Below are 26748 nucleotides of genomic sequence, written 5' to 3'. Positions count from 1 at the left end.
TGTCAACCAGCAGCTCGAGGGTGGGAGGAGGGGTGTGTCAAGAATCCTGTTCTCCTGCATATTAGGAAACGTCTTAACAAAATAATGTTAGTAATACACCAATCTGTTCAGTATTTATATCACTAGTTTATGCTGCCCTCATTTAAGGCGGCATAAACCTAGTAACAGGTTCCCTTAAAAAATGTCAGTTAGGTGCGTCCCTACATACACTATCTCTATATATACACTAGTCGCTGGCCAGCAGTGCCAACTACCGTGTTTCCCTGAAAATAAGACACACTTCGAAAATAAGACACCCCACCCATTCTTCCCTCTAACCTAAAGTACGGCACCCCCCCCCACACACACACACACCCCCCCAGGGGGAGAGAAATAAGGCATCCCCCGAAAATAAGACATAGTGGCTGTTTTAGGGGGAAAAATATAAGGTACCATCGTATTGTCTGGAAAACACGGTAATACTGTACTAACTAATGTGTCTGTAAATCCCAGTGTTGAAGAATTAGGCTCAACTCATAACGAAGTTAAAAAAAACCTTGCACCTTCACCCCCCAAGACATTTTGCCACACCAGTGGCTTTTGTCAAGGGCAAAATGGAGACTGGAGTGGCTTTTTTTTGGACAAAAAAAATGTCTTTTTAAACAACGATGGTCGTTGAAAATTATCATGATCATTATTTATAGCCATCATTATACCGTCAGTATATCGTTATTTCACCCTCAAAAGATGTGGTGAAAACACAGCCCTAGGTCAGGTTCCCACTTTGGTAAAAAAAATTGGGATAGGCAGCCGTCATGATCAATATTAGTGGCCATCTATTTAACAAGTTTGCCCGATAAGTTCCTGAAGTGGGAACATAGCCATAAACTGTAAAATGTCACTTTTGTACTAATTTTAAAGTAATGCGTTTCAACATGACTAATGAGGAATATAGGAAGTGCATCCTGTTCTCTGGTCAGTGATAACTACCAATAAATAACTTTTCCCTTTTAATACAAAAGATATTCCTGTAATAGTGTAATATTTTGGGCACATTAATTAATTAAAGCCTTGGTGTCCAGACAAGTGACATAAGCATTGCTACAGCGATATATCACATGTCTCTATCAGTTTCCTAACAACTGTGGTTTTGGTCATTCTATTTATGGGATAATGATGATGCTTCAAAGTGTTCAATACACTGAGGAGGGAAATGAATCAGTTTGGCGAATCTCTGTATTAAAGACGCATTCACTGTGGTGATATTACTGAAAGTGATAAAGTAGGACTGTGGTATAGTGCATAGAAGTGTAACCATTACTCAGTATAGCTGGACACAGAGTTGAAGTGACCATTAAAGGGGTATCCCCATCTCAACTAATATAGTTATACTTTTAGGGGGGCATTTATTAAGTCCGGCGTTTTTTACGCCGGACTTAAAAATGCCACCGCAGCTCCGGCGCTACGGAGATTTATGTAGAGGCGGACTGCCTCTACATAAATCCCGTGCGCGCCGGTGCGCACCGCCGAAAACCTACGCCAGCTGAGGACTGGAGTAGGTTTTCGGCGTATATTTGGGCGGAACGGATGGTAAATCGCGCGGACTCTGAATCCACTACACGCCCCCTTTCCTCCCCCTGGCGTACTCGGCGGAAAGTGCCGATTTGCAAATATTTTATTCGCGAATCGGCCATTTGCGTATAAAAAAATAAGCAAATCGGCACTTTCTGCCGAAAATCATCCGTTCGCAGGATGATACATGTGGCCCTTAGTCTCTTCAGCTTTTCTTCAGAGTCTTCACTTTTGTCTGTCAGATTCATCAGTCTGTAGATGTCCTGGTGAAGGCTGTGTGGGACACTGCTAACTAAGCCTAGAGAATCATAATAACATGCCTATTGTCAGGCTGCTGGTTCACTTTTCTGCTGGCACGACACTTACAATACAGCTATAGCCTAAAATCTGATTTCTGCCTGACAGCCCGGTAGCTGCGGTATGTTGGAACAACCCCAATTCTAGGTTTGACAAGGAGTTTCACTCCCTAGAAACCAGTCTTCACTGGAATACTCTGGTCTATAGCTCAGTCAGAAGGACCATAGAAGTGTATGAAAGGCGCCTTGGCAGAACTTAAATCACACTTGCCTTTTTTTAAGGCTAAGTTTGCACTTTCTTTTCAATGGAAGCTGATATAAATTTGTCATCAGACTGTATCGTTCTAGTCCTTGTCACTCATTGACTTCAATGCCAAATATTACAGATCATGACAGGTCTTGTCATTACTGGAACAATAGCTCTGGCTTGGCATCATTCCCAGGATAACAAATAACAGGAAGGCTGAATATCTGCATTGCTTTAAAAGAGAAGATTTTAGCCAAATATTGATACCTGCTGTGATAGAATAGATAGACAGTAATCATTGTAAAACACTTCTCTCTGGTTACAGTGATTAGAGAAAACATGGCTACTTTCTTGCACAAAGACTAGATGGACCAGATTATCTTTTTCTGCCAACAATCTTCTGTTTCTATTTAACAGCACCACCCCTGTCATCCGGTTGTGTGTGGTATTACAATTCAGATACATTCAAGGGGTTATCCAGCGCTACAAAAACCTTTTATATTACATTATATAATCTGTATAACTTTCTGAAACCAGTTGATTTAGAAACAGTTTTTCCCCCAGAGTATCCCTTTAAGTATATAACCAGTCTTCCACAAATTATAAAGAAATACGTGGGAGTCAACGCATCCTACTGAGATTAAGTGTCATCCGGACACCTGCAGAACTTATTAGCTACATACAGTATCAATATATCACATCCAGGGAGGAGGGGAAATGGAAAATAAGTAGGTGGATTTGGATACAGACACATGCACATCCAGTACTTCCACCACTATAATAGTAACGTTTAGCTAAACAGTAGAAAGGGACACCGCACCCATATTAACAGAAGAAAAAATAATATTGCTATCTGTCTATTTACCATTCTGCCCTGGTCTCTTTCTTGTAAGGAACTAATGAAGCATGGATTGTATAAGAGGTCCCAATTAGTTATAGCAAAATAAAATGGAAATAAAAACTTATTAGCCTGGAGTGCAGGATTTGTTGTTCATATAGGACCCTATATGGGCTCTTTTAGCTGCACAACACTGGAGCTCCAGCAGTATCCTGAATTACAAAAATTAAAAATGATGTGACTGCTACTGCCCTAATTAACTTCTACTGGAGTGACAATGTTATAAACTTGAAGCAAAGCAGAAAATATCATCTCTATACATGTCCATGCTACATAACAGGTTGTTATGCAATGCATTCTTATAGATGCATCAATGTGCCATGGAGACATGTATCACAGGAACCTAGGGTTTAGATTAGGCATCAGGTGCATTTTTACAACTTCAAAAGGCAGTCACATAAAGCTCAGAAAATGGCTTCCACTTCTATTGTGAATGACAACTCAATAAAGAAAAGAATAGTGTAATAGTGTCATCATGCGTCCAGCATCTCACAACGGAAGTTGTCCTTAGGCTGTGTTCACACTACCAGGCTCATATGGATCCTTCATCAGTGGTTCCTTCAGATTTAATAGGAAGAATTGCACAGGCCACAGACCTATAATGCCAGTCAGACAGCATCGCCAAGCCCCATCATAAGTCAGTGCTATGGATACCATTGTTTGTCAGTTCCAGCACAGCCTACATGGTTTCTGTTAACACTTAAACCATGACCGCTGTGTGAACAGAACCCTGACTATACACATTACAGATGCCGGTCCTTACATCTCCTAAATCTTCTTCATTACATGGATTGCCTTGTGCAGACTTTCCACCTGACTACAACCCAGACTGTAACAACACCATTTAGCCTTAACTTCCCCCTGATATGAATATCTTTATGTTTTATTAAGTTCTCGATGACAAGATGTTAAATACACAGCTTATTTGTATTTCTTGGCACTGTTCTCCTTATGCAAGTGCCAGGATAACATAAAACATAACTGACTGAGGTTTATGTGAAACTAAGCTCAGCTCTTGGGTTACTGTCATAGATCACTGCAGTTTATTATGCGGCATAGAAAGCAATCCAAACAAACACTTGGAAAAACTACAGCAAAGAAAAGTCAAGTTTGTCATATGGATTATGGTGATAGTCAGTAAAATGCCGCCATCTAGTGGCTATGAGGGGGCAGTGTGGTTTGCTGCCCAGAGCTGTCCAATTCCTGAATGCATTATAATAGTATAATCTCCTATGGGTCTAATGTATTTCTAAAGTAAAGCCAGGAAAATTAGCATTTCTGATGTTTTGTTTCATCCCAACAAATCTGAAAAAAATGAAACACAAAATAATGTAATTTTTTTAAATTTTTTAATGCCCTGATGGGTTTAGTATCAGGGACAGAAACAAGTTACTGATGTTTCCTGCCTTTGATCTATAACACATCCAGTTATTTAGGGAACTGGACAGTAAGAAAAACGCCTGCATCTGGAGGAAAGGAAGGGGCCTGCATTCTGGAGTCTGTCAATTCTTCTCCAATTTATTGTTCTATGGGGGACCAATGGCCACATCTGGGACACATTGTGACAAAAAGCTCAAACTTGTAGGCCTACAAAGAATACAGAACTATGAAACAATAGTAACACTCACCTAACTGTAAAACGACTGTCTGACCCGCCTTGGCAAGGAGTTGGCTCATAAGAAATACCCAATGTGCAGGGACAGAGAACATACTGTGAATCAATTACAGTAAAACCTGATTAATAAAATTTGTGTTCTTTTTTTTACTAAAAATAAAAAAAAAAACTTTTTAATTTAATTTTCTGTCTATAGAAAAGGGCTTATTTGTGCAGTGATATGGGAGGCAAGGCGACCAAGAATGGCAAATCAGGCTATATATATTGTTTTCTTCTTTTATTTTATCTGACTTCTCTTTTAAATAGGCCCTTCTCATGCTGCTGTGTCCCATAGGAAAAAATGCAGTGTCAGTATTTTTTTATTGTGTATTTGCTTTAATATAGAATGGCATACTTAAAAAAAAAATTGTGTGGATTACCAATGCATGGGATATTTTTATGGCAACGCACATTTTCAGCTGTATCTGCACACGAAAGTTTTAGAGTCTCTACAGTGACAGACATGATATAACCTTTTCTATTATTTTCTATGGAAGAGGTCCAAATACAGTAGATTTACAGAACTTTATAGACCTGTGCTCAACACCAATACACCAGCACCAGCCTGAAATACTGTCCCAATTTTAAGTTTCTTGATGAAAGAGCCTGGTGAATTCTTTACTTTTTTCTGTAACACATGATTATTTTAGATACGATTAACTTTCTAGGAAACAGAACCAGTCCAGTCATTCTCATCTGAACTCCATAAGTTCTGGCCATAGATCCTATTATGCAGTGTAAAACCGTCAAGGCCAGCCAAGCTGCATCTAAGGGTCCTTTTACATGGGGGCATCGCTAGAAACATTTCTACAAACAATAATCGGCCTGTGTAAAAGGGGCAGCAATAAGCTGAAGAACCGACTGCCGGCTGATCGTATCCTTTGTGCCTGCTCAAAAATGTATCTCTATCGGCTTTACATCTCCCTGTGTAAATAGTGGTTTGTGTAGCCAAGAAAGATGAAGAGAAACTGACTGGAAAGACAGATACCAGATCACAAGCAGAGTGGCTGGTAGTATAGACTGCTGCTTGTGATCTGGAAACTGACAGGGCGGATATATACATATAAATATACATATCTGTGCTGTCAGTTTCCAGAGCTGCATGAGCGATACTAGGATCGTACTGTACATGCAGCCTATCTGCTCGATTTCTCATGCCGTGTAAAGGCACAGCAAACAAAACACCAATCTTGCTGATCAGCACTCATTTGCGGCCCCCGCAGCCAAGATATGGTCTCTTTGACTAACCAGTATCCGCTTCTGTAATCAGGGACAATAACCCAGGAACAGCTGTCTGGGAATCTGATCCATGAAGAAATAAAGATGCAGCCCTAAGGTTCTGTTTCCACATACATTGCAGACAATATTGGCAACATCACAAGACTACTGTGATAGGGTGCATGCACACTACGGAATACGCGCGTAAAGGCTGCTGCGGATTCCGTCGCTGGCCCCTGCTCGCGGCAGCACGCATCTCTGCCCGTGCCATAAACACCATTTTATGGCTAGGCCGATTTCGCCGTCCGCCAAAAGAATCGACGGACGGCGGAATCCGTCTGTGCCTAGAATAGATTCTATGACACAGGCAAAGATGCGCATGCCCGCGAGCAGGGGCCAGCGACAGAATCCGCAGCGGCCTTTATGGGCGTATTCCATAGTGTGCATGCACCCGAAGACATAGAAGCGTGGCTTTCATCATAATCAGAACAGAGTTCAATATTGTGGCAAAGACTCAAGTTAAAGGTGTTTTTCACCAAAAATGTTTTTCTCTCAAAATCAACTGGTACCAGCAAATCCCAGATATTTGTAATTTACTTCTATAATAAAATCTCAAATCTTCCCATACTTATCAGCTGCTGTATGCCCTGCAGGAAGTGGTGTATTCTTTCAAATCTTACACAGTGCTCTCTGCTGCCACCTCTGTCCATGTCAGGAACTGTCCAGGGCAGGAGCAAATCCACATACAAAACCTCTCCTGCTCTCCAGACTGGAAATACTACCACATACAGCAGCTGATAAGTACTGGAAGACTTGAGATTATTTAATAGAAGTAAATTAAAAATCTCTGGCATTTGTTGGCACTAGTTGATTTGAAAGAATTTTTTGGCGAACTACCCCTTTAAGGAATGTGTCAGGCCATTACAAGGACTGTCCTTTGTTTGGAGCTTCAAACTGGAAATAGTGATATGGATATATGTACAATGAGCCTCACAAGGGTGAGAATAATATCCTTCACCAACATCCCCACTTTACTGTGTACCTCTTTTGTAACTGTGTCTAATGTGCCTCAGTGGGCCAGTCCATGCCCCAATTATCTCTTCCTTTTCTGGAGGAGGATGGAGTGGGACCGCTGCGCTTCCTACAACTGGAACATTACTATTATTAGGGTATTCTTAAGTTCATAAGGGACCAAGTATAATTCGTAGTCAAAGACTATCCATACTATTCCAAGGCTCCCTGCTGCCACAACAGTTAATTAGGAATAACCAGATGTCTAGGATGTTGATACACAGGCACAGATTGCCCCTTAGGAGTTTCTGCCCCACAAGAACTTTCATTCATGCCCATGGAGTATGTGACAACATATTGCCCATTCACAAAATAAACATCTGTACACCTGGCAGTGCCCATTTTACGCAGGCACTGTTAGATGCCCTGCAAAACAGAAGAGACTCAAACCACCCACTTTATAGATGATTTCCTAGAGATCGCAATGTTGACGTTATCCAAGTAACCTGGTGCTTTATTATGTGTTTTAAGGACACTTTGTTAAGGAACTGGTAGAGGATGTCCATGAAGGAGTGTTAGGGCCCTATTACATGGCCAATTATCTGCCCAATCAGGCACATACCGCACTGTGTGATAAAGGCAACAATCAGCCAAAGTGCATTGTCTTGAAAATCGGCCACCGACCACACATCCCTCCATGTTATAGGAAGTGCTGATGAAAGTGTATAGAAAATAATAAAGTTATATACTTACCTCTCCACACTCCCCAGTGTTCTTCTAGGTTCTTCCCAATCACCGCAGCCGCTGCTAAAGCATCTGAAGCGGTCTCTGCAGTAACAGGCCGATTGGCTGAGCCGCCTGTTGCTTCTCCTTAATGACTGATAATTTGCATAGCTTTTTTTCCCATAAAGCATTTTCTAAAAAAAAAAAAAGGTTTCCATACACAACTGCATCTATTCAGTACTATTAATTACCCCCTCTGTCCATCTCAATACAAACAAGCTCACAAATATAGAGCAGATTGTGGAAAAGCTGTCCTAACTTGCATATTATTCTCGGCAGAGTTCGAGTTAACATCTATGGCCATAGCCACCTTTAAATAAAATATAAAATATGCATAAAATACTTTCCACTTTTCCCAAGCTTCTTCAATGTCACATATTTGAATGCTGTATGAATTCAGCCTTACAGATGCCTGACAATTACACTGTTATACTGCTAATAAGATTTCCCAATTTTTCCCCATCATGATTGACTATAAAATAGAGTACAATACTCTTGAAGCAGCGGCCAAGGATAATGGGAAGAGAACCTATAGGCTTTAATTTCTTTTTCTTATGACTCCTTCAGAGCTCCTGTAACCTAAAGGTGTGTACGGCCATTTCATTAGATGACTTTAATAATTTACTCTCCACGACTGAAACAAAAATAGTTTTAATACAAAAAAAATGGCAAATAGTAATAGAATCAGAGATTGAGCCTTCGAGCAATATTATAAGATCAGCTTCAAGTCTCTCTGTAATAACTGCAGAACATCAAACTTTTGCAAAAAGACAATTTCAGATTATCGTAACACAGCAATAGTTTAGCTGTACGGCTCTAATACTAGTGTAAAACCTCACGTTTTTCGTGAACTTCGACAATATTAGAAGCCTATAGTAACAGGTCTACATATCGCAGCCACACCACCGATGCTAAAATATCAATGCCTTGCTTAGGTGGTTTCCATAATTGGAGACGTTCCTTGGCTTGGTTGTTCCTTTCCGGAGAAGGTTTCACTGACGTCGAGACATGTGATGGTGTCTCTGCAGTGTTCTTTTGCATATTTGGTTTCCCAGGGGGCAATGTTCTAGAATACACTGACGTTGAGACACGTGATGGTGTCTCTGCGGTGTTTTGGTTGATCTCCCTGAGGTCAACCAGCATCCTTTTGCATGCACTTACTAGTCATTGCTCCCACTAACCAGAAACCTACTCCACACTGATGAGGGGCAAAACCCCCAAAACAGCTGTCTGTGGATGGGTACCTTGCTTAGGTGGTTTCCTTAATTGGAGACATTCCTTGGCTTGGTTGCTCCTTTCCGCCGACGTCGAGACATGTGATGGTGTCTCTGCAGTGTTCTTTTGCATATTTGCTGGATAACAAGGTGATTGCTGGGGGTCGGACTGCTGGGACCCTCACTGATCCAGAGATGCAATATGGGACTCTCATGACACTTGCACTCTATTCATTCTCTTTGGGGCCACCGAACAATTCCTATGCCTGAACTGTAAAATATTTGGTGTGTTATGCCCTATTTCTTGGTCTATGGAGCTATGTGACGAAATGTAGTTTTAGTAGTACCATGCTGTATACCATATTTATATACTTTTTGTATACCATATTTTTGAGACCAAGGTGACAAAAAATGGGATATTTCAGCATATTTCTAGTTTATGACTTTTGCCGTTAAGAATAAACAATGCAATGCTTTGCACACGCAGTGATACCAATTACAGTTTTTTTGAGGGGGGCATTTCATTTCATATAATTTTTTTTATACTTTCAAGAATAATTGTAAATTACAAATTCCTCTAGAGAACTGGTAGAAAAGCTTGTTCGATCACTTCTACAGTACACTGAAATACGGTACTTTGATGCAGTAAGTTTTTTCCCAGTATAACCAACATATAACAAATCCTCACCACAGATAAAACCTCCCGCACAACTTTCAAGTAATACTGTAAATTTCTGAAAATTCAGCAGCTTTATACAATTTACTTTGAGTTTTAATAAATAAATACTGACCATGAAGAACCCCTCAGGCTCCTGCAGTTCACTGACCTAACACTATCACTGACTGATGTACTAACGCCGCTTTCTGTCTCCTCACACAATCACCTCACAACTCCCGCCTTCTACACGTACTTATACTGTCAAGATCACGTGCCTACTGTGAGCGCTTCTCTCCACAGCCAATCAGTGCTCGTTTTATGCTCCAGCCGATGACGTCACTAGTCTCTAGGAGGACGTGGCAGCCTCAGCTGGAGGAAGTTGTGTCAGGTCTTTGCGGGGCGCAGGTGAGAAGCGGGGAGACCTGGTCACGTGTGCTCCGGTAGTGATTGTGAGCGCCAGCAGGGTGCGCTATAGCAGCCTCAAATTAGCCCGGCACCCAGGCTCTGTTTCCCGCCATATGGTGTAGTTATCAGAGCCGCCCCTCGCCGCCATGTGTGTACACGACGGTACAATCACTGAGGGCTCCATGTGTGGTGACAGCGGCCCCAGAGAGTCCTGTACCATAAGCTTCTGTATCTGAGCTTATCATGTGTGAGAATGCTGAGCCATTGTATCCAGTCATGTGATACTGCTTGCTGAGCAGTTGTATCTAAGCCTTACCCTCAGTGATACAGTCTGCTTAGTCATAAGTAGGTTGTCATCTGTGTGTTGTAGCTAAGCCTTTATGTGTGATACAGTCTGCTGTTGTAGCTAAGCCTGTCAAGTGTGATACCATCTGCTGTGTTGTAGCTAAGCCCATAGTGTGATACAGTGGGCTGTGGTTGCTAAGCCCATAGTGTAGCCCATGTTGTAGCCAAGCCTATAGTGTAGCCCATGTTATAGCTAAGCCCATAGTGTAGCCCATGTAGCTAAGCCTATAGTGTAGCCCATGTTGTAGCTAAGCCTATAGTGTAGCTCATGTAGCTAAGCCTATAGTGTAGCCCATGTTGTAGCTAAGCCTATAGTGTAGCCCATGTTGTAGCTAAGCCTATAGTGTAGCCCATGTTGTAGCTAAGCCTATAGTGTAGCCCATGTTGTAGCTAAGCCTATAGTGTAGCCCATGTTGTAGCTAAGCCCATAGTGTAGCCCATGTTGTAGCTAAGCCTATAGTGTAGCCCATGTAGCTAAGCCCATAGTGTCATAGTGTAGCCCATGTTGTAGCTAAGCCTATAGTGTAGCCCATGTTGTAGCTAAGCCTATAGTGTAGCTCATGTAGCTAAGCCTATAGTGTAGCCCATGTTGTAGCTAAGCCCATGTTGTAGCTAAGCCCATAGTGTAGCCCATGTTGTAGCTAAGCCTATAGTGTAGCCCATGTTGTAGCTAAGCCCATAGTGTAGCCCATGTTGTAGCTAAGCCTATAGTGTAGCCCATGTTGTAGCTAAGCCTATAGTGTAGCCCATGTTGTAGCTAAGCCTATAGTGTAGCTCATGTAGCTAAGCCTATAGTGTAGCCCATGTTGTAGCTAAGCCTATAGTGTAGCCCATGTTGTAGCTAAGCCTATAGTGTAGCTCATGTAGCTAAGCCTATAGTGTAGCCCATGTTGTAGCTAAGCCCATGTTGTAGCTAAGCCCATAGTGTAGCCCATGTTGTAGCTAAGCCTATAGTGTAGCCCATGTTGTAGCTAAGCCCATAGTGTAGCCCATGTTGTTGCTAAGCCCATAGTGTAGCTCATGTAGCTAAGCCCATAGTGTATCCCATGTTGTAGCTAAGCCTATAGTGAAGCCCATGTTGTAGCTAAGCCTATAGTGTAGCCCATGTTGTAGCTAAGCCCATGTTGTAGCTAAGCCCATAGTGTAGCCCATGTTGTAGCTAAGCCCATAGTGTATCCCATGTTGTAGCTAAGCCTATAGTGTAGCCCATGTTGTAGCTGAGCCTATAGTGTAGCTCATGTAGCTAAGCCTATAGTGTAGCCCATGTTGTAGCTAAGCCCATAGTGTATCCCATGTTGTAGCTAAGCCTATAGTGTAGCCCATGTTGTAGCTAAGCCTATAGTGTAGCCCATGTTGTAGCTAAGCCCATAGTATAGCCCATGTTGTAGCTATGCCCATCATAAAGGGGGGTCCTGAGTGGTTCATCCCCCCATATAATATCCATATTCCCTGTTCGGATACACTGACAGGGGTTGTCTTCATAGATCCCCCATATAATATCCATATTCCCTGTTCGGATATGCTGAGAGGGGTGGTCTTCATAGATCCCCCATATACTATCCATATTCCCTGTTCGGATACACTGACGGGGTGGTCTTCATAGATCCCCCATATAATATCCATATTCCCTGTTTGGATACGCTGACGGGGTGGTCTTCATAGATCCCCCATATAATATCCATATTCCCTGTTCGGATACACTGACGGGGTGGTCTTCATAGATCCCCCATATAATATCCATATTCCCTGTTCGGATACGCTGACGGGGTGGTCTCCATAGATTCCCCCCATATTTCCGGTGCTGTATGTACAGTGCTGAGCCGGCCTCACCTTAGCTGACATTTCTCTTCGGAAGCTGAGCTTTAAGGCTCTCCGTGATTTTCCTGAAGCTGATGAGATATTTTTCATGCAGATCTTAGATTTCGTTGTAGAATTACTATTTATCCCGCTGCCTCATACCGCACGTCGCATAGAAATCTTACAGGGGCTTCCAATAATCTCAGGAGCTTTTCTATACAGCCCCGAGACATCCATAATAAGATGAGACTGCAATGTCTGCCCATACAACAAGTGACACTCTCCTATTGTGCCACAATCTACACCTGTTGTAAGTGCGTGAAGTTATTTTCCTGTCAATTTCCGTTCATTCGGTAGGGCCCCGTATATACATCCGTTATTGTGGACAGTATAGGACCTGTTGAGGCCAATAGGTCAGCGCACACGGCTGTGGATGTCATAATCCGTGTATTTGTGTTCCAGAACTCCATAGACTTCACCATGATTGCGGTGGCAGCACATGCGCCGGTTGGTGTGTGTGGGCCTTCAGAAAAGATTGCTGTTAAAGTGTCACTGTTGTTTAAAAGTTTTTTTCCCAGAAATCAATAGTACAGGCGATTTTAAGAAACTTTATAATTGGGTTTATTAGCTGAAAAATGCATTTTTATCATGAAAAAGCAGTTTGAAGCTCTCCCCCCTGTCTTCATGGTTCTCTATGGATAGGGGAGGGGTGGAGGCAGATGAGGCACTAAAACAAGACAACAAAGAGTTAATTTACAGCTACATCACCGGGCTATCTCCTCTGAATACCAGCTTTCACACAGGTCCCACTGTGTAATCTTTTGTTCTCTGCTCTCGGCTGGCTAATCTCCCTCCTCCCCTCTCCCCTTCCCATAGATTACACAGGGCTTGACTGATGTGAAAGAGTCGAGGTTTCCTGATAATGAGCAGTGAATGAGGGGGGGGGGGACCTGGGAAAAGTCCTTTTGAATGAAGATAATGGTACATTTGCCTAATAAACCCAATTAAAAAGTTTCTTAAAATCTCCTGAACTATTGATTTCTGCAAAAAACAAAACAAAACAAAAAAACACGACAGTGACACTTGACAGAAACGTTCACCGCTGATAATCGGTCTATGTGAAAGGACCAGAGATCCACCAATGGAGAAACTCGTATGTTGGCTGACCATCGCATCTTCTGTGCAGGCATGTAAACTATGAGAATATATGCAGCTGACTGTGATGAAGCTATAGCGAATAGGCCTAACATTATATACATTGGTAGCGCTTATACACTCACCGGCCACTTTATTAGGTACACCATGCTAGTAATGGGTGTTCTTCTGCTGCTGTAACCCATCTGCCTCAAAGTTTGACGTACTGTGCGTTCAGAGATGCTCTTCTGCCTACCTTGGTTGTAACGGTTGGCTATTTGAGTCACTGTTGCCTTTCTATCAGCTCGAACCAGTCTGCCCATTCTCCTCTGACCTCTGGCATCAACAAGGCATTTCCGCCCACAGAACTGCCGCTCACTGGATGTTTTTTCTTTTTCGGACCATTCTCTGTAAACCCTAGAGATGGTTGTGCGTGAAAATCCCAGTAGATCAGCAGTTTCTGAAATACTCAGACCAGCCCTTCTGGCACCAACAACCATGCCACGTTCAAAGGCACTCAAATCACCTTTCTTCCCCATACTGATGCTCGGTTTGAACTGCAGGAGATTGTCTTGACCATGTCTACATGCCTAAATGCACTAAGTTGCCATGTGATTGGCTGATTAGAAATTAAGTGGTAACGTGCAGTTGGACAGGTGTACCTAATAAAGTGGCTGGTGAGTGTAGTTACCCTGCGGTAGCACTGACAGAGAGAGAGCCATCTGCTCCCTCCCTGTCAGTCACCCCTCACTGGCCGCCGCAGCGGTCACAAGAGGCGGCGCACTCTGCCCCTGGTGTCGGCACTTGAGTGATGTCACTGCGCCAGCGCTAGGGCAAGGGGAGAGCGGCCTCTTGTGACCGCTGCAGTGCGGCCAACAGAAGGGAAGAGAAGAGGAGACGCCCAGACCCAGGTGAGTATAAGTGTTTTTTTCATGTTATATGGGAGGGGGAGAGCGCATGGGGGGGCCTATATACTACAGGGGGAGAGCACACAGGGGGGCTATATACTATAGGGGGTGAGAGCACAGGGGGCTATATACTACAGGGGGAGAGAGCACAGGGTGGCTATATACTACAGGGGGAGAGTGCACAGGGGGGCTATATACTAAAGGGGGAGAGCGCACAGGGGGCCTATATACTACAGGGGGAGAGCGCACAGGGGGCCTATATACTACAGGTGGAGAGCGCACAGGGGGCCTATATACTACAGGTGGAGAGCGCACAGGGGGCATATATACTACAGGGGAGAGCGCACAGGGGGCCTATATACTACAGGGGGAGAGCGCACAGGGGGCCTATATACTACAGGGGGAGAGCGCACAGGGGGCCTATATACTACAGGGGGAGAGCGCACAGGGGGCCTATATACTACAGGGGGAGAGCGCACAGGGGGCCTATATACTACAGGGGGCCTATATACTACAGGGGGAGAGCGCACGGGGGCCTATATACTACAGGGGGAGAGCGCACGGAGGGCCATATACTACTGGGGGGAGAGCGCACAGGGGGGCCATATACTACTGGCGGAGAGCGTACAGGGGGGCCATATACTACTGGCAGAGAGCTCACAGGGGGGTTATATACTACTGGGGGAGAGCGCACAGGGGGCCTAATTACTACTGGGGGAGAGCGCACAGGGGGCTATATACTACTGGGGGAGAGAGCACAGGGGCATCAATTCTGTATGTAAATAGTTCAACAACCTTTGTGAAAAGTTAACAAAACACGTTTACTACTGATGTTCAGTTCGGACCTTCACATGACATGGGTGTCCAGACATGATGGGAATTGTAGTTTTGCAACAGCTGGAGGGTCGAAGGTTCCCCCTTCTCTGCTCTAGGGGGCAATGACTTTTTTTTTATTATTATTCTTTATCCGCACAAAGGGGAACAATCATTTCTTTTTTTTTTTTTTTTTTTTTTATTAATTTTTTTCTTTTATTTAGAAAAATTCATATGACAAATCAAAAATCATTTAACATTTATTCAACCCTCTATCCCCCCCTCCTCCCCCCTGGGCAGAGCTGGAAAAAGAAAAAAAAACAAAACACTTTATTCGTAACTTCCATAAAGTTCACATGCTTTCTTCCACTCATTAATATTTGGGGCCTTCTCAGACATCCACCTTTTCGCTATTTGCAGCCTGGCAATGAAAAGCCATTTACTTAAAAGGACCCTTCTTTTCCTATTACAGTTAAGACCAGAGTCCTCCCCTAGAATAATCAATTTTGGTTCCAAAGGAATGCTAAGCTTTGGACTGAATTTCCCTTACTACGCTTTCCCAATAGCTCTGCAGTTCAGAGCAGGACCATAACATATGTAACCAACCCGCTGGCTCTCTACCACATCTCATACAGTTAGCTGTTTCTCTCTTTCTTATCCTATAAAGGAAAACAGGGGTATAGTAAATTCTATTCACCAAATTAAATTGTATTATTCTATGATTATTTTTTCTAGTTACAGGAAGTGGGGAGCAAACATAGTCCTGTAAACCTATATCAAACATAATGATCCATAATCACGTCAACCAACATTAAAAGCTAATTCAGCACAACTATGGAACGGAGGACATCTGCTGCAACCCCTGGTCACTCCCTCAGGGGGTAGTTTTAGTATCAAACATATCAATTTTATTGGAAAGTATAAAATCATAACAATTGGTGGTCGACATGGTCAGCAATTAGAATGAAAGAAGATAAAAACAAATAAAATACAAAGAACAAAAGGGAAATAATCATAGGTACAGTCTAGTACATCAGCAGTAGGTAATACAATGACACAGATGCCTTTCAGAACATAGAGAACAAGCGCATTCAATCTCTGAGTGGTTTATAATAAGAGATGTCAACAACATGGGGAAAATATACCAGGGGGACCAGGTTTATATGCTGCAATCGTGTCTCCACATATCGCAGCTATCTTCTCAGAAAGCATAATGGCAATTAAGCAATCTACTACTTTATCTAAGTGTAAGTGTGGTTGCTTCCAACAAGGCGCTACATATATACGGGCTGATAACTTAAACGGTTGGGAATCCTAGAGAGTTTGACTCCAAAAAGGCGTGCTTGGGGAGTCTTGGGTTAAGATCTAGCAATGATGCCTTCTATCAGGTGGACAACTGCCATCCACAAGGCCTGTACTTTAGGGCATGACCACCAAATGTGGTGCATGGAGCCCTGTGCAGGACACCCTCTGAAACACAAAGGAGAAACCCCCAGATTCATGGATATAGTGACCGATCAGCACAAATAGGATAAAATGAACAGCAAGAGAAGCAGTAAAAGAAGATAGGAGGGAAAAGAGCACAGTAGTAGCATAGAACAAGGAAAAATAAGTGTTCAGTGGATCTGTCAAACTGTTCGGGTACAGCAATGTTTTCTGAATCTGAACGCTCTGCACTTAATTCACTGCAGCTGCAGTAGTTGGATGCTGCCCAAGGGCTGCCCGGAAAACATAGACTGTATCCATGTTTTCCTGGCAGCCCTAGGAGAGCCTCCAACTTCTGCAGTCGCAGGGAGTCAAATGCAAAGTGTTCAGGTTCGGAGAACGTTTGACAGGTCCGCTCAACGCTACTGAGCAGTTCTCTGTTATGGCACCTGGAGGGCATCCTCCATTATAAGCATGTAGGTTGTCTTCACACGGTAACCTCTTAATCCAAGGCTGCAAGATGTCACAGCCATTGATTGGGTTACACAATAAATATGATACAGTTAAGTTGCTTTGCAGCAGTTGTTATATGCCCTGCGGAGTGCAACATAAAATCTGCCCCACATTTAGTAGTTTTCTTTATTCTTGCTGTGGGTGTGAGTGGCTTCCTGCACTCATTAGGTAATGTTATTACCGTCAGTCACCGGGGTGTGCTGTACCCTCTGGTAGTTTGGAAGGCGCCCATAAACTCTGTATTTCAGTTCTGGAGTTGAGGTTGATACCTCCCTGATGTTCCTCCATCAGTTTGGTGCTTCAGTATAACACCTGTGAGGATGCGGTAATGAGTACTTAGGAAATATTCTGCGCCATAAAACCTTACTGTATGTAATTGTTCCAGCAGAGCCCGGGGCCTGGTTCGGCCTCATTTACATTCTTACAGACTGCCTGCCATTCCTGTGTCGTTTTACAACTACTGTATATGCAGATACACATTAACATGAATACATTACAGTGACGCTTTATGATTTACTGACCGTAATAAGAAGCTAATGTTGTGTTTTTAGTATACTTGTATACCAGCGTCCTGCTACATGGTAGCTTATAAATTGTGGTTAATGGAACAACCTGAGGTCACAAACTAGCTCCGGGATGTGTGATGCATGTAGTGCTGGGTGTGTTATCCATGTAGTGCTAGGTGAGCTACACATTGATGTTAAAGCGACTCTGTACCCACAATCTGACACCCCCAAACCACTTGTACCATCTGCTGCTTTTAATCCAAGATCTGTCCTGGGGTCCGCTCAGCAGGTGATGCAGTTATTGTCCTAAAAAACAACTTTTAAACTTGCATCCCTGTGTCAAATTGGCGTGGCCTAGGATAGTGACACCCCTCCGTCCCTCCTCTCCACCCTCCTCATCATTAGGAATGCCCCTAGAACAATTTCATCTCCTGTGTGAACATTGCACATTTGCTGGATCGTTAAGGCACCTGTGCAGTGTTCAGTCAGGTGATGAATAAGAAAAATACTGCCTGGGGCATTCCTAATGCTGAGTAGGGATGGAGAGGCGGTGCAAGGCTTGGGCACAGACACTCTAGGCCACGCCAATTTGACACAGGGCTGCAAGTGTAGAAGTTATTCTTTAAGAAAATAACTGCATCACCTGCTGAGCGGACCCCAGGACAGATCTTGGAGTAAAAGCAGCTATCTGACGGTACAAGTGGTTTGGGGGGGGGTCAGATTGTGAGTACAGAGTCGCTTTAAGAGCTTTGGTCTAAGGGTCCTATTAGAGAAAGCAGTTTTTAACAATAAATGATCGTAAATCGTTCACTGTATTACACAGACCGATAGTCGTTAGTTATGATCACTATTACGATTGTTTGCTTAATCTGATCCCAGCAAATAAAGGAACGATGTGGAATTACATTGGACAATTAGTGACCGAATCTGGAATTACAGCAAACGATTACCAATGATTCTGTTGTCAGCACCAATCGTTGACTGCATTTACCTGAAATGATTATCGTTTAATTGCGAACAATATAACAATAATTTGCACGATAATCATCCCATGTAATGGGCACTTAGAGTCTGTATTATGCAGGGGGTCTGATCTTGGGGTCTATATTGTTCAGCAGGGTCTGATTTTATGGTCTATTATTCAGGGGTTCTGGTCTTGGGGTCTATGTTATTCAAAGGGTCTAATCTTGGGGTCTGTATTCTGCATGGGGTCTATATTATTCAGAGGGTCTGATCTTGGGGTCTGTATTCTGCATGGGGTCTATAATTTTCAGAGGGTCTGATCTTGGGGTCTGTATTCTGCATGGGGTCTATATTATTCAGAGGGTCTGATCTTGGGGTCTGTATTCGGCAGGGGGTCTGATTCTGAGGTCTCTACAAAATGCATCACTAAAAACCTATATGGGGCCTGGTGAAGTGTAGTCATTTTAATGTTGGTCCTGCTTACTGCCAGGTTGTTTAGGGGTTCATGGACCATATTTAGGTTTTATCCTCCTGGCAGCCTTTGTCTTTACTTGTTACTTGTTTTTTACCATCGCCATCCTTTAATAGATACATCACATTCCTGGTGCGCTCCTCTCATAATTTATTTCTTAGTGAAGTCGCTTGCATGTTAATTTTTATTTATATTGATTGTTCATTTTGTTTCTGCTCTTGTTCTTTTAGTCTCACCCGTGGCCTTTCTCATACAGGGACCCATGGAGCAAAGGCTGGCAGAATTCAGAGCAAGAAGAGCCAAAATTCATCGGCAACATGGGGAAGGCAGTCACGAAGAGGGGGGGACAGTGACAGAGCAGAGAAGAAATACGTTTATACAGATGGCAAAAGAGAAAATTCACAGTGTTTGGAGCAAGTGGAAAACAATGGAACCTGCAGAAACTCCAATATCTGATGCCAGGACTGAGGTGAGAGGGGAAAGGCGAAAATTAAACAGCATCTGCCCAAAAAGGGGACAAATTCCTCCATCTGGTAGTTAAAGGAACACTCCAGGCAAAGCTGACACTTAATTGTCCCTAGTGCAGGAAATGAGGAGGCAGAGCACAAGGTGTAATACAGTCTATCAGTTTTCGCTTAGTATTTCCTTACAAGATTTAATTGATTTAAAAATTGTGTTCTATATGAAAACCAAAAAAGGCTATTACTCTGCGTCAGTAAATCTGCAGCACCTGCTGTTCTTCATTCCCTGGTGGCTCCTCTGGCTGAGGCATCATTCAGCACAAGGTAGCATGCTGTAAACACGTCTTATGTCCCAATGAGGATATATTTGTATCTGTGTATAATATAGGAGATGGTGCTATAGCTTGGATGAGCTGGTCAGAGGTGGTGACATCACTCAGGTGAGGGGCATGATCTCAGAGGCAAGATCCAGCCAGACCTTCTGAGGCAGCTGATTTGATGTCTCAGGAGAGGGACAGTTCCTGTTGTCTATTTGAAGCAGTAACCTACTGAAGCTGTAATAACATAATATTAGTGAGTTATTTTTCTTAAGATGATAATTTTACAGAAATACAATTTTTCTTAAAGGGGAACTATGCGCAGACGAATCTAAACTGCTGATAGCCCCCTATAGCGCCGGGGACGCTGAAGAGGAAGGTATGTGTCTTACCTTCCTCCTCTGCGTCAGTCCTGCGATGTTAGTCAGGGTAAACTCTTCTCCGGGCACCCTTAGGATCACTGTCGCATCATCCGGCCTGTCTCCTCACTGATATGTTTACATAGATTTTATAATGTTTCACAAATTTTTTAACAGTAAAACTTTTTTTTTTGCAAATAGGTATGATTAAAATGGCCCTTTTGTGACTATAACACTTTTATTTTTTTCACCTATGGGGCTGTATGGGGTGTAATTTTTTGCACCATGATCTTTAGTTTTTATTAGTACCATATTTGTGTAAATGGGACGTATGGTTCACATTTTATAGTTTTTACATAGAATGTAATAGAAAATCAGCAATACTTGTGTTTTCTACAGCTCTTTGTTTACACCGTTCACCGCATGGGAACAATATTCTTATATTTTAACCCCTTAAGGACGGAGCCAATTTTCGTTTTTGGGGTTTCGTTTTTTCCTCCTTGTGTTTAAAAGGCCATAGCACTTGCATTTTTCCACCTACCTAGAAACCTACATGAGCCCTTAGGGCTCGTTCACACAGAGCAAAAGCAGCTGAATTTCTGCGCTGAATCAGCGCTGAAATTTCAGCCGTTAAAATAGGTGCAGAGCTAATTAGCATTGTGTTGAATGGAAATTCTGCTCTGCAGTTCACACTGTGGAATTTCCGCACTGAACTAATCCGCTTTCCGCCAGAAGAATGAACATGTTCATTCTTCCGCTAGCGGAAGCCTATACAAACCAATAGGGCTCTGATTTTCTGTTTCCGCACGGAATACGCGCGTATTCAGCGCGGAATACAAGCGTAATACAAGCGGAAATTACGCGCTGAATCAGCGCGGAAATGGGGAATACTCGCTGAATTTCAGCGCTGAATGCATGCGGATTCAGCGCGGATTCCTCGAGTATTCCGCGCTGAATTTGTCTAGAGCTGATTACGAGCTGAACACTTTCCTAGCGGAATACGCAGGGATTCTGCTTACATTCTGCTTATATTCTGCTCGGAATTCAGCGTCAGTTGATTTCAGGAGGAAATATTTCCTCGCGTAATCCGCCCCTTTTGCTCTGTGTGAACGTAGCCTTATTTTTTGCGTCACTAATTGTACTTTGCAATGACAGGCTGAATTTTTGCATAAAGTACACTGCAAAACCAGGAAAAAATTCAAAGTGGGGTGAAATTGAACAAAAAAACACATTTTTTTTTTTATTTAGGGGGTTTTTGTTTTAACTCCATGCGCCCTAGGGTAAAACTGACATGCATGATATGCATGTTCCTCAAGTCATTACGATTACAACGATATGTAACAGGTATAACTTTTCTTTTATCTGATGGCCTGTAAAAAATTCAAACCATTGTTAACAAATATATGTTCCTTAAAATCGCTCTATTCCCAGGCTTATAGCGCTTTTATCCTTTGGTCTATGGGGCCGTGTGAGGTGTCATTTTTTGCACCATGATGTGTTCTTTCTATCTGTACCTTGATTGCGCATATACGACTTTTTGATCGCTTTTTATTAAATTTTTTCTGGATTTGATGCACATGCGCAATTGATGCGCAATTTTGCACTTTGGGATTTTTTTGCGCTTACGCCATTTACCGTGCGAGATCAGGAATGTGATTTAATTAATAGTTCGGGCGATTACGTATGTGGCGATACCAAACATATTTATTTATTTACTTTTATTTAAAACATGGGAAAAGGGGGGTGATTCAGACTTTTATTAGGGGAGGGGGATTTTTACTAATAACAACATTTATTTTTTTTTTAAATTATACTAGAAGCCCCCCTGGGGTTAGGGTTATTCCCCCCCCCCCCTTTAGGGTTATTCCCCCTGGGGGACTTCTAGTATAAGTGCATTGATCTCTCATTGAGATCTTTGCTGTATAGTTATACAGCAAAGATCAATGAGATCAGCACTCGGATGCTTCTGCTGCAGCCGAAAGCATCCGAGTGCCAAACCGGGATCAGCGCCATTTTGGTGGAGACCCCGGCCGGAGCAGGATGTGTGGATCGCTCCACTAGACACCACTCCACTAGACACCAGGAGCGATCCACTCCACTAGACACCAGGGAAGTGCTGCATCCGGTAATCTTTGACAGCTGCATCTGATTACTGTATTAGCGGGCACGGCGATCGGACTGTGCCTGCTAATACCCGCGGCCCGGCTCTGAACACCTCTCAGGGACAAATGACGTACCGGTACGTCATATGTCCCTAAGAGGTTAATAGATCGGATAATTATGCACGCTACAATATACACTGGTGCCTTGGATTACGAGCATAATTCGTTACGGGACTGTGCTTGTAATCCAAATCCACTCTTAAACCAAAGCAAATTTTCCCATATAAATAAATATTTATTATTCTGAATAACATGTAAAACTAATGAAACAAACATTCAGAAACAGCAGAATATGCGATATTATAAGTTATTGTACAGTAATGGAGATGATGGGAAACACAAGGGCTGACAGAGACTGCAGGGAGCATGAAGGAATGAGCAGGACAGATGTGGGCACATACATGCAGCACTCTATGTCTGGGGAGAGAGGGGTTAGAGCTATGGAGAGATTACCTCCACAGTCCTGTCCCCTGATGTAAGCCCCAGCCTAAAGTGGATCTGCCATTATTTGGAAGGTGAGGGAGACTTCCTGGGTCAGAGTACAGTGCTGTAGACCCCGCTATTGAAGGCCATGCCCCTCCTCCACTCGCGCTCCCACCCAGTATAGGGAGCTCTTAAACCAAGTTACAATTTTGAAAAACTGTGAGCTCTTAAACCAAAACGCTGTTAAACCAAGGTACCACTATATTTATTTTTTTATTTAATTATTTTCACTTTTTATGCATGAAATGGGAAAGGGGGGTGATTAAAATTTTTATTGGGAGAGGGGCTTTGGCATTTTTTTTATGTCCTTAAGACTTTTACATGCCCATCATTGGATTCCATACATCGATCAATGATATACCGTAGCATAGTGGCTGGCAGACCCTGTTAGAACAGTGCTGATCAGACCGCACAGAGGTAAGGAGAATTCCCGCAATCAACCGATCGACCCCCGATCGTTAAGTGACAGTCGCTGCTCCTGTCTTAACCTTAATGGGGGGCATGATTGCGGTGGTCCATTATTGCGGGTGAGGAAACGGCGGGTGATAGCAGCCGGTCCTCATCCACTGTGAAGCAAGCTCAGCTCCTGAGCTTGCTTCATATTGCTATACCCCAGGAGAGAGTACACGTACGCCCTCAGGCGTGAAAGTAAATGTATGCCCTTGGTCATTAAGGGGTTACCTGACAGAGAGCTAGGATACAATTCCCATTGTGATTTAAAAGTTGCAACCTAGACATGTTTTCTGGTGGTTTGTTATCTATTTATTTTTATTTTTTATGTTTTAAAGATTTTCTCTAGGATGCCAGTAATCGCAGAGGAAGAAGCAGATTGTGATGTGGAGCCTCCCGACTCTTCTACGTGGAAAACCATCCTTCTATTGAAGTTCCTCCTGTGGCTCGTACTGCTCGGACTTTTTGTGGAGCTTGAGTTTGGACTGGCTTATTTTCTCCTTTCTATGTTCTATTGGCTATATGAAGGAACCCGCAGGCCTGGCATCAGAAAGAAAGGAGAGAAAAGCGCCTATTCTGTCTTCAACCCCGGATGTGAGGCCATTGAGGGAACGTTAACTGCAGAGCAATTTGAGAGAGAGCTGCAGTACAGACCACTGGCTGGAACGTAGCATAAGCAGACCAAGATCATCATATGGTATACTGTCCTGGCACAGCAGATACAGCCATACACACCAGAGAGCACTGTGCAGACTAGAACCCAGACCAGAGCAGTGAAAAAGACCTTAAAAGGGGTAGTTCCCTAATTTAAGTAAATTTGTCAGTCCCTGTCTGTCTACCAACTAAATAAAAGCATTAGCATTTAGGGCATACCTTTGTTGTCTGTGTGTTTATTTTCATAAAAAAAGATCTTTATTCAGGCTGAGAGTACAGTTAAAGGGAACCAATCAGCCCAATCGGGCTGATATGGTTCCCTGAACCGCTGTATGCAGCTCCTGCAGCAGCTGCGGCTGCAGGAATAGGTGTATACCCGAAAAAAGGACTTTAATCCCCCGTCAGTAACAGTGAAGTAGTTATCTGGGCGGCTCCCCGCTCGATCTAGTGACCATGCTCTGTCTGTCAGCGCGCTCGAAAAGGATGAATTACAGGCAGAGAGGTCTTTTACTGGGCGGGGGATTAAAGTCCTTTTTTTTGGGTGTACAGCTACTGCTGCAGCCACGGCCAGTACGTTCCGCAGCTGCTGCATGAGCTGTATACAGCAATTTAGGGAATCATATCAGCCTGATTGGGCTATCTTTCCTTGGCTCTAGCACCACTTCACTGTGTTGTATGGCCGCCCTTTGCATAATCAGCGATGCACACTGCAGACAACACAGTGAGGCATATCGATGCTCAGGCCATGGGGATGATAGGCCCTGCCTCCATGACACTATTCATGGCCGGAATAAAGGTTTTTTTAATATGAAAATTGAAACACAGACACAGACAACAAAGGTATGCCCTAAAAGCAATCACTGTCCAGCTCAATAAGCCCATCAGCAGAAGGGAGGAGAACTGTCCCCTGCAATGAAATTTGTGAAACATACATATGCATAACCATTGTACAGCTTCCAAGTGGAGCACTGACCGGTCCCATTTTTTCTTTGTGGGGGACATTTTGCTGTCATTCAGGTGACTGTCAAGGGTTCCAGCTCTGTGGATAATTGTGGGACTATCCCTTTTAGGTAATCTTCCAACACTCAGGAAGTCTTCTAAAGAAAAAAATGTGGTTATATACTTTTTCTTTTGTTCCTTTTGCACAACCTCCAAGGATTTCTGCCATTTGGATCCTGACCTACTCATTTACCATCACTGTGTCAATCATCTCAGTACTAAATGTCAGAAAGACTCTTTTAAAACGGTTTTCCACTTTCAGCAAGAAAATAAAATCATGTAATCAAAAAGATACAATTCTCTCAAAAACACTAATAGCAGCCAGTTCAGTTGTTTGTTTCCAGTGAATAAAAATCTATGATGGCTATACAAGCTAGACGTGTGTTGGCTGACAGCCTAATGTGTGTGGAGGCCTCTCGTCTATCCCCTGTGAGAGAGAGGGATCGGGCATGTGTGGATGGAGGAATCAGGAAATGTAGGATACGTTACACTTAATAATACACTTGATATTACAGGATCCAGATCTGTGACAGGAGTATAGCAAGAAGTACACTCGTGCTGACTGAGTTGTGTCTTGAGAGATACATGGAAGAATCAGAGGAGCAGAGAGTAGGATGTCATGAGAGCCCAACCCAAGTAGTAATGTGCTCTGCCAGGATGTTGGAGGATGAGGTAGAGATATAAGAATACTTGAGAGAGAATATTTGTGCCCATGCATTGACCTTGGTCGGAATGAACCACCTATTGCCCTACCAGTGTCGGGGGACCCGTCCTAGAGTGTGACACAAGCCCCAGACCCTGTTACCTGGGATGAGCAGAATGCTGAGAGTTCCCTGCTAACAACCACGCAGCAAAATAGAGTTCATAGGCTTCTAGCAACTTTGCTCTATCAGGATCAGTTCCTAGCTTTTTGCCTTTGTGGATACTGTCCTGCACTGTGACTGTGGGTTATGATGATCTCTGAATTGTTCTCTCCTGTAAGGGTTTTAACACTGCATAGTGCTGAGTAAGGTTACTTGAAGAGAAGTTGTTGGGTGCATCTTTTCTTGCTTCCTCACCGTACAGGAACCTGACTAAGGGTGGTATTACACGGGCCGAGCAGGGCCCGATAATACCTGTAAACGAGCAGCGATCTGCTAGATCGTTGCTCGTTTACTGGGCCTATTACACAGCCCGATAATCGCTTAACAAGAGCTGCAAGGACATCGTTACCGATGTCCTTGCAACCCTTGCTAAACTGGCATACATTACCCATCCACATTCCAGGGCTGCTCCTGCCGTCCGCTGCTCCTACCGTCCGCTTCTCCCGGGGTCCCGAGCGCGCTCTAGCTTCACAGTGGCCTGTCAGCTGGTAGGCCGCTCAGCCAATCACAGGCCGGGACCGCCACGGCCTGTGATTGGCTGAGCGGCCTATCAGCTGACAGGCCTCTGTGAAGCTAGAGCGCGCGCGGGACCCCGGGAGAAGCGGACGGCAGGAGCAGCCCTGGAACGTGGATGGGTAATGTATATCGTTAGTCGGCGGCCACGCACCAATATTACACGCAGCGGTGCGCGGTCGGCACCCGACGAAAATAGGGTCTAACCTATATCAACGATCAGCCGATGATCGTTGTCATCGGCTGATCGTTGCATTTATTACACGGAGCGATAATCGGCCGAATCGGGCCAATTTGGCCGATTATCGTTCCGTGTAATACTTACTCTCTAAGACTGCTCTCTAAGACTTGCGTCCAAGTATGGGATACCCCAAAACAAACTTAACAATAGACACCATCACATGGAATCGCATATAGCATCACATATACAATAATCAGATAAATATTGCAGTGTATAGATCAAAAGGAAAATAGACATAGAACTACTAAGAGTTCACCATGTGTGGTCCAAATCAGAGGGTCGGGTGAGGACAGAAACATCCCCACGCGCTCCGCCGTCCAAACGGCTTCCACAGAGATGTTAGATCCCTGAGGATGTATTTGTACTTGGACGCAAGTGGGATTAGTATGTGACATTTTGTATAGAAATTTTCTTCAATAAAGTATAAGCTGATGT

At 43.5% G+C, this 26748-nt stretch overlaps 1 protein-coding gene across 3 annotated transcripts; it reads left to right on the top strand.

The window, feature by feature from the left end:
* SAYSD1 (SAYSVFN motif domain containing 1) lies at nt 1-25985 on the top strand. 3 transcript variants are annotated; one of them, XM_069954219.1, is made up of 3 exons: nt 1-86; nt 19042-19280; nt 23382-25985. In XM_069954219.1, exons 2-3 carry the CDS (start codon nt 19074-19076, stop codon nt 23712-23714), a joined length of 540 nt encoding a protein of 179 aa, XP_069810320.1. In that variant the 5' UTR covers nt 1-86; nt 19042-19073; the 3' UTR covers nt 23715-25985. The 3 variants fall into 3 exon arrangements, with proteins under 3 accessions (XP_069810320.1, XP_069810317.1, XP_069810319.1); XM_069954216.1 differs by lacking the exon at nt 1-86 and adding an exon at nt 9846-9935 and having other exon boundaries at nt 19068-19280; XM_069954218.1 differs by lacking the exon at nt 1-86 and adding an exon at nt 9846-9935.
* The last annotated feature ends 763 nt before the right edge of the window (nt 25986-26748 follow it).

The sequence above is a fragment of the Dendropsophus ebraccatus genome, chromosome 15 (genome assembly GCF_027789765.1).
Source record: "Dendropsophus ebraccatus isolate aDenEbr1 chromosome 15, aDenEbr1.pat, whole genome shotgun sequence".
Classification (NCBI taxonomy): Eukaryota; Metazoa; Chordata; class Amphibia; order Anura; family Hylidae; genus Dendropsophus; species Dendropsophus ebraccatus.
The sequence above is the reverse complement of the archived record's forward strand: the minus strand, read 5'-3'. Positions and strand labels throughout refer to the sequence as shown.

Bases quoted from the DNA above. Each gene is read 5' to 3' on its own strand.
- SAYSD1 (XM_069954216.1), top strand. From the start codon at position 9,849: ATGCTCCAGCCGATGACGTCACTAGTCTCTAGGAGGACGTGGCAGCCT. The intron at 9,936-19,067 runs GTGAGAAGCGGG...TTTCTCATACAG, and splicing joins CAGGTCTTTGCGGGGCGCAG to GGACCCATGGAGCAAAGGCT. The intron at 19,281-23,381 runs GTGAGAGGGGAA...TATGTTTTAAAG, and splicing joins TATCTGATGCCAGGACTGAG to ATTTTCTCTAGGATGCCAGT.